This window comes from Raphanus sativus, chromosome 4 (assembly GCF_000801105.2).
Source record: "Raphanus sativus cultivar WK10039 chromosome 4, ASM80110v3, whole genome shotgun sequence".
NCBI classification, from domain to species: domain Eukaryota; kingdom Viridiplantae; phylum Streptophyta; class Magnoliopsida; order Brassicales; family Brassicaceae; genus Raphanus; species Raphanus sativus.
Genome location: NC_079514.1, coordinates 46355036 through 46363165, shown reverse-complemented (window position 1 = coordinate 46363165; position 8130 = coordinate 46355036). Strand labels below are relative to the sequence as shown.

Genomic DNA, 8130 nt, shown 5'->3' with positions numbered 1-8130 from the left:
ATATAAAAATTCGTTTAGTTATCACAATTAATTTTAATTGGAAATTCAAAAAAAGTTTGAATTTAAACAATTAAGAGCAATGGAGTTATTTTTCATAAAATTTACAAAACTTACAACGAGTATAAATGTGAAGCTAAAAATCATATTACTATTTCGATAGTGACCTAGTACTCATGATAAAATCTATGTTCAAAATAATATTCATCAATCTTTCTGAGAACAAACATTTTTTATATGGTTTTTGAAATTCATATAACTAAAATAATCTTATTAACTAGTCCAAATGTATGAGTAATATTTTATTCACATGGTGAAACAAAATGACATGAGATAGATCGACCTAACGTAAAAACCAAAGTATTCAAACACACACAATTAACTAAGAAAACGAATATAATAAATAAACTAGCCGTTAGAACTCATTTACTATTAGAGAGCGCCTCTGCTCCACCCCAAAGCCTCTTATTACAATCACCTGATCTTTTTGTCTCCTCTCTCTCTCTCTCTATCTCTCTCACTAGAAGATAAAAAAGAACACAAAGATTCTCTCTCTCTGTAAGATGGGCACGTGCTATGTTCTTTTCCAACGAAACCCATCTCTCCCTGTACAAAACTCTTTCAAATCCAAAACCATTCCCTGTTCCATCCTTGCTTAGGAATCTCATTCACTCTTCTTCTTCTCTCTTCTTCACCAAAGATCAATCCTTTCTTGATCACCCTATGGCTTCACTTCGAAGCTTCTTTCTCCTTAACCTAATCATCACCCTCCTCTTCCTCATCTCTCCCGGCTCGAGCCAAGCCTGGGACGGTGTAGTGATCACACAAGCTGATTACCAAGGCCTCCAAGCTGTTAAGCAAGAGTTTATTGACCCAAGAGGGGTCTTAAGAAGCTGGAACGGTTCAGGCTTCACTGCTTGCTCTGGAGGCTGGGCTGGAATCAAATGTGCTCAAGGTCAAGTTATAGTGATTCAGCTCCCGTGGAAGTCTCTTGGAGGTAGAATCTCTGAGAAAATAGGACAGCTTCAAGCTCTCCGCAAGCTTAGTCTTCATGACAACAACCTCGGAGGGTCCATTCCTTTGTCTTTAGGACTCATTCCTAACCTCAGAGGTCTCCAGCTTTTCAACAACCGTCTCACCGGCTCCATCCCTGCTTCTCTCGGCGCTTCTCGTTTCCTTCAGACGCTTGATCTCAGTAACAACTTGCTGTCTGATCCTATTCCAACGAGTCTTGCTGACTCCACTAAGCTACTTAGGCTTAACCTCAGCTTCAACTCACTCTCTGGTCAGATCCCAGTGAGTCTCACTCGCTCTTCTTCTCTTCAGTTTCTTTCCCTTGACCATAACAACCTCTCTGGTCCTGTCTTAGACACTTGGGGTAGTACTAACAACACTTCTCCTAGTCTCCGTGTCTTGTCTCTTGACCACAACACCCTCTCTGGTCCATTCCCATTTTCAATCTGCAGCTTACTTGACCTACAAGTCTTTTCCCTTAGTCATAATAGGATCAGTGGAACCCTACCTTCCGAGCTAAGCAAACTCACTAAGCTCAGAACAATGGATATTAGCAGTAACAGTGTTAGTGGCCAGATTCCTGAAACCCTAGGGGACATTTCTTCTCTCACACGTCTAGATTTGTCTCAAAACAAACTCACCGGAGAGATTCCTGTTTCCATTACTGATCTGAAAAGCCTAACCTTCTTCAATGTCTCTTACAACAACTTATCTGGTCCTGTTCCTACTCTCCTGTCCCAAAAGTTCAACTCCACCTCTTTTGTCGGAAACCTAGGGCTTTGTGGGTACAGTGTTTCTACACCATGTCCTCCTCTAAACCCTCCTCCACCGTCTCCCAAGAAATCATCTGGCAGGAGTCTGAGTACTAAAGACATCATCCTCATTGCTTCTGGAGCACTCCTGATAGTTATGTTTATCCTTGTGCTCATTCTCCTCTGTTGCTTGCTGAGGAAGAAACCAGACAAAGCAAAACCTAAAGGAGGAGAGGCTGGACCAGGAGTTGCAGCTACAACAAAGACTGAGAAAGGAGGAGAAGCTGAAGCTGGAGGAGGAGAAACAGGAGGGAAGCTTGTTCACTTTGATGGGCCATTGGCGTTTACAGCAGATGATCTTCTGTGTGCAACGGCAGAGATCATGGGGAAAAGCACTTATGGAACTGTTTACAAAGCTACACTTGAAGATGGAAGTCAAGTTGCAGTGAAGAGACTGAGAGAGAAAATCACCAAAGGGCAGAAAGAGTTCGAGAACGAGATTAATGTATTGGGAAGAATCAGACATCCAAATCTACTTGCACTTAGAGCTTATTACTTGGGACCCAAGGGAGAGAAGCTTGTGGTCTTTGATTACATGTCTAGAGGCAACCTTGCCACATTCCTACATGGTAAGCTTGATGATACTTTTATTTTATTTTTTTTTTTTTGATACTTTTATTTTATAAATGTTATGGGATATTGTAACGATTTGTATAACATATGGTTTAATGTTTTGGAAACTGCAGCTAGAGGACCTGATGTTCATATCAACTGGCCTACAAGGATGAGTTTAATAAAAGGAATGGCACGTGGATTGTTCTACCTTCACACGCACGCAAACCTCATCCACGGAAACCTAACGTCAAGCAACGTACTATTGGATGAGAACAACAACGCGAAGATCTCAGATTACGGCCTCTCGAGGCTAATGATAACAGCAGCGGGATCAAGCGTGATAGCAACAGCTAGTGCATTAGGTTACAGAGCACCTGAGCTCTCTAAGCTGAAGAAAGCCAACACCAAGACCGATGTGTATAGCCTCGGTGTGATCATATTGGAGCTTTTGACTGGTAAGTCTCCGAGCGAGGCCTTGAACGGTGTGGATCTGCCTCAGTGGGTTGCCACTGCGGTTAAAGAAGAGTCTACTAATGAAGTTTTTGATGTGGAGTTGTTGAATGATGTGAACACTATGGGCGATGAGTTGTTGAATACGTTGAAACTGGCATTGCATTGTGTTGATCCTACACCGTCAACTAGACCTGAAGCTCAGCAAGTTATGACACAGCTTGGAGAGATTAGACCGGAGGAGATGGCAGCAGCAGCAACAACATCTGAACCGTTGATTGATCTTCCTGAAGCTTCTGCTTCCACAAGCCGATAGAAAAAAAAAAGAGTGGAGAATTTTGCAGAGCAGTAGTAGATTTTTTTTTTTTTTGCAATTCTTTGATTTTCCTAGTAGTGTTTCTTGTTTTATTAGATTTATTATGTGTTTTAACCATTTCATTATCAGTCTGTGTTCGTACATAGTAAACTGGTTATGCTTCATCTTTTATCAGAAACAGAGTTTTCTGTTTTCTCAAGCTTTGAGTGAACATAACAAAGATGCTAAAAGATATATGAGACTCACCCTATTAGTCTAATTGTCAAATCATTTTTTATTATCAGAATTGTCAAATTATTTACAAATACAAAGTTGGCAAAGAAGCTTAATCATATAACTCAGGAAAGCACAAAGTGTTAAGATTCGATTTCTTAAGCAACTTAGGCTTACAACGTTTGTTTGATAATTCTTCTCCTATCTTCTCTGTACTTGACACAACAACTTCCTCTGGCATATCAAGTTTCTCATTCTTCTCACAAGCGTTGGCAGAGAACTGATTTAGCCTTCTTGGTTTTTGGTTTCACAATTCAACATGATTATAAATTTAGCAGTTGATATTATCAACAAAAGGGCGTTTGGTCTAGTGGTATGATTCTCGCTTAGGGTGCGAGAGGTCCCGAGTTCAATTCTCGGAACGCCCCTCTTTTTTTCATCATTTGTTTGAAATATGCTTTTTTTATTGTTGGTTGCAAAATACAACAAATTTATTCACATGTCGGCCCCACGGATCTGTTACTGCCTTACTGGTGTTGAGACCAGAAGACAAAGCTATTGTGTCATGGCGTTGAATGAAAGCAATTGAGAGAACCAAGCTTGGTACTTAATAACTGGCCAGACTACTTCCACGACTAATTTATAATTAAGATAAGTCGTCTAGGCTCAGGTCAAAAGCTAAACCCTATGGACTTCTCAAGAGCTCTTCTCCCCATTTCACATTCGGTTTCAGATCTTTAGTCTCCATCTCCACTAGAAAGCCTCCATGAACGGCCAGAAAAGTGATCTAATCAGATTTTGACCTTCCTCTGCATTTATTTGCCTTTCCCATGAATGGCAAGACACAATATCATAAAGTTCCCAACAGGATATACTCATCTTCTATAACGCCCATGATTACCACCTAGCAATTTCTTAAACATTGCTCAAACTATTCAAAAAATAACTGAATTTACTTGAAAAGATAATTGTAGAGGACATGGAGAGAAAGAAACAAGATAGAGAAGAAAAATAAGCAGAAAATCAGAGAAAAAATGAGCAGAATCTTTTTTAGAAATGAACTCTGGAAAAGCAGAAGCGAACATTGATTAATGTCTATGGGAAAATTTTCTTCTATATAGTTCCTCCTCAAACTAGGTCCCATCCTATTAATGTCTACATATGTATTGCTTATTGTTCATTTGATTAGTTACTAAGCTTGTGACTGAGTGATGAAAAATGATAGCTTTTCTTTTGATTAGCTATTGTTCAAATTGAAATAATAAATCTTCAAAAATATAACACATGAAAATACATCTCAACCGTTGCTTTTGAGTTGATCTCAGAAGAACAAAAAGAGGACATGGAGAGAAAGAAACAAGGTAGTGAAGCTGCTACATTCTGTTTTAAGCTTACAAGGTTTTGGTTAAAAGTGAATTGATTTCATGGAGAATCCTAACTTTTTATCTTCTTCGTTTTGGTGCTTCAGAACATCCACTGACAGATAATATCAAGCGGTTAGTTTTGCTTACACTGGCTGATTCCTGATTACATCTTTACGTCCTGTGTAGTTGATTTAGGACTTTGTGAAATAGTTGAGGAGTGAGGAGAAAAAGTAGGCTTTTCCTTTCAGTTTACGATTCACCTGAACCAAAGCTTTTGTCTCTTTGCTTTCACATGGTCCCGTTATAACATGAAATTCAATTTTTGAAACAAGCCAGTAACCGGATAAACAGAGTAAAGATTTCCGGTTTACGGTTCACGGTTTAGACCAATTGTCACCATGTTTTTGTCTCCTTATATATGCTCATTATTCATCCACTAACTTGCACATCAAATAATACACATCATGGCCTCATAAGGAAGGAGATATATATAGATTATTTTCATATCTCACATTACGTCGTAGCAAGTAACCAAATGCCACGTCTCACATGTATATCTATTTATTTATTGCCAATCTTGATTTCTATTTTTAGCTCATAACACACAAACCACAATCACTACTCTTTTTCTCAAGATCGATCAGAGTCTCCTCCTCTGTTGCGTTCAAGCGTGGAAGACGATGAACATCTTCCAAAGCCGTAAATTCTCAGGCCTCTGTGTTCTCTCAATCTTGCTCGTATCAGTCACGATCATCCTCTTAACCAACGACACCATCGATCTCTTCCCTTACCTGTCTCTCTCTTATCTCCGTCGCTCTTCCCTCTCCGACGTCCCCACCGTCACACCAGCCTCTACCCCCACCACCGTGAACAACTCCTCTCCACCCCCACCGGAACCACCGTTCTCTCAGACTCAGACCCCCGTCGTCGATGATGAACCGGTTCATCAAGATTTGGAAATGGATTGGGTTAAAGACAAGACTAGTTTGAAGGTGGAGTGGACGAGATGCGAGAGTCCAGATTACATGCCGTGTCTAGACAACGTAAAAGCCATCAAGAAACTCAAGTCTAAGAGGAACATGGAGCACAGAGAGAGGCACTGTCCTGTTCCTCCACCTAGATGCCTCGTTCCTTTGCCAAAACGCTACAAGGCTCCTTTGCCTTGGCCTAAGAGCAGAGACATGGTGAGAATTTCGTTTCTTGGAGGGTTCTTGTTCGGCTTCGTGATTAGATTAAGATTAGTACCTCTGTTCTTGTTCTGCTTCTTGATTATTGGAGCATTGTCCTCTGTTCTTGTTCTTCTTCTTGATTATTAGAGCATTGTCCTCTGTTCTTGTTCTTCTTCTTGATTATTAGAGCATTGTCCTCTGTTCTTGTTCTGCTTCTTGATTAAGATTAAGATTAGTACCTCTGTTCTTGTTCTGCTTCTTGATTAGAGAGCATTGTCCTCTGTTCTTTATTCTGCTATTCTAAACTCTTGTGTTTGTGTAGATATGGTATGATAATGCACCTCACCCCAAGCTTGTAGACTACAAGAAAGATCAGAACTGGATTCGTAAAACCGGACCTTTCTTTGTCTTCCCTGGAGGTGGAACTCAGTTCAAAGACGGTGTTATTCACTACATCAACTACATACAAAAGGTGGTATATACACAACAAACCAAAACTGTGCTGTGTCCTCTTCCTTCCCTTATAACTTACGGTTCTTGTTTTTTCCACAGACGTTACCTGCTCTTGAATGGGGAAAGAAAGTAAGAGTGGTACTTGACGTTGGTTGTGGTGTGGCTAGCTTTGGTGGGACATTACTAGACAAAAACGTGATCACAATGTCCTTTGCTCCCAAAGACGAACACGAAGCTCAGATTCAGTTCGCATTAGAACGTGGCATCCCAGCTACACTAGCTGTTATTGGAACTCAAAAGCTTCCTTTTCCTGATAATGCTTACGACGTTATCCATTGCGCAAGATGCAGAGTCCATTGGCATGGATACGGTTTGATATTATAATAGAACTGATTTAATTTAACCTTAGCTTTTATGATTCTGTGTGTATATAATAAAGTTTCATGTTGCAGGTGGTAGACCGCTTTTGGAACTTAACCGGGTTCTAAGACCAGGAGGGTTCTTTGTTTGGTCAGCTACACCGGTTTATCAACACGATGAAGGGCACCGTAGCGTTTGGAAAAGTTAGTGTGTTGTTGGTAACTTGTGGCACACGTAAAGGGTTTTTATTAATTGTTTTTATCTTCTTCTTGTAGCTATGGAGTCTTTGACTACATCAATGTGTTGGAAAGTTGTGGCTAGAACCCGGTTTACAAAAGTTGGGTTCGTTATTTACCAGAAACCAGACTCAGATTCTTGCTATGGAGCCCGTAAGAACAATGAACCACCTCTTTGTAACGAAGAGGACACAAAGAAGAACAGTTCATGGTACACTCCTCTGCTTAGCTGTGTACCGAAAGTACCGGTCGGTTTAACCGGAAGATGGCCTTCCCAATGGCCTGGAAGGTTAACCGAAAAGCCGGTTAGTCTCTCAACAGCGCAGAGCAGTGAAGATAGTTTCAGAGAAGACACAAGACTCTGGTCTGGAACCGTGTCAGATGTCTACTTGAACGGTTTAGCTATAAACTGGACCAAGATTCACAATGTGATGGACATGAATGCTGGTTATGGAGGGTGAGACTATTCTTGAATATAGTTAGTTCAGATAAAGATCTTTCTTACATTATCTTCTTGATGTTTGGTTTCAGATTTGCAGCTGCTCTTATAAACAGACCACTATGGGTGATGAATGTGGTTCCTGTACAAGGTGAAGACACGTTATCAATGATTTTCGATAGAGGTTTGATTGGGATCTACCATGATTGGTGTGAGTCTTTCAACACGTACCCAAGATCATATGATCTCTTGCACTCTAGTTTCCTTCTCACCATTCTTTCTCAAAGGTAAAAGATTCATGGATCGACTTGCAAGCTTGTTGTTTTCTGAATATGTTGCATAACTAACTACATGCTGTTTTATTTTATTTTCTCAGGTGTGATTTGATGGAGGTGGTAGTGGAAATAGACAGAATAGTAAGGCCAGGAGGATACCTTGTGGTGCAAGAGACCGTTGAAATGATGAAGAAGCTTAACCCTATTCTTTTATCTCTACGGTGGTCAACGAATGTGTACAAAGGGAAATACCTTGTTGGCTTGAAGTCATCGTGGCGTCCATAAACACAAACATTTCATCCTCTATATAACAAGGATTCAAGGAACTGTGATTAGAAGGTGTTCTTTTTGTACGGATTTTTTTCTAATTTTTGACTAAGTATAGGGATTTAAATTGACTCGAAACAATTTTGATTATGTTCCAAATATAATACTTCAAGATAATTTCAAATTGAATCTTTTTTTTTTTTTGTCACT

The 8130-nt window shown here is 40.0% G+C and overlaps 2 protein-coding genes and 1 non-coding gene across 3 annotated transcripts; all 3 read left to right on the top strand.

Annotated features, from left to right (window-relative positions):
* The first annotated feature begins 483 nt into the window (after positions 1 to 483).
* LOC108855477 (probable leucine-rich repeat receptor-like protein kinase IMK3) lies at positions 484 to 2700 on the top strand. The gene is given in 3 exon segments (XM_018629316.2): positions 484 to 2226; positions 2228 to 2392; positions 2510 to 2700. Coding segments are annotated over 3 exon segments (1860 nt in total). The 5' UTR covers positions 484 to 573; the 3' UTR covers positions 2552 to 2700.
* A 1013-nt stretch (positions 2701 to 3713) lies between these two features.
* Positions 3714 to 3785, top strand: TRNAP-AGG (transfer RNA proline (anticodon AGG)). Its single transcript has one exon. It is a non-coding gene; the product is annotated as a tRNA-Pro (tRNA).
* A 1503-nt stretch (positions 3786 to 5288) lies between these two features.
* LOC108855478 (probable methyltransferase PMT22) lies at positions 5289 to 8130 on the top strand. Its single transcript, XM_018629317.2, has 7 exons — positions 5289 to 5905; positions 6213 to 6362; positions 6443 to 6713; positions 6796 to 6906; positions 6979 to 7396; positions 7471 to 7665; positions 7755 to 8130. The coding sequence occupies exons 1-7, from the start codon at positions 5402 to 5404 to the stop codon at positions 7936 to 7938; spliced, it is 1833 nt and encodes a 610-aa protein (XP_018484819.1). The 5' UTR covers positions 5289 to 5401; the 3' UTR covers positions 7939 to 8130.

What these genes read in the sequence shown, in the direction of transcription:
- LOC108855478 (XM_018629317.2), top strand. Translation starts at nt 5,402, where the DNA reads ATGAACATCTTCCAAAGCCGTAAATTCTCAGGCCTCTGTGTTCTCTCA. An exon ending in GGCCTAAGAGCAGAGACATG is followed by an intron (nt 5,906 to 6,212) that starts GTGAGAATTTCG and finishes GTGTTTGTGTAG; the next exon opens with ATATGGTATGATAATGCACC. An exon ending in CTCACCATTCTTTCTCAAAG is followed by an intron (nt 7,666 to 7,754) that starts GTAAAAGATTCA and finishes TTATTTTCTCAG; the next exon opens with GTGTGATTTGATGGAGGTGG.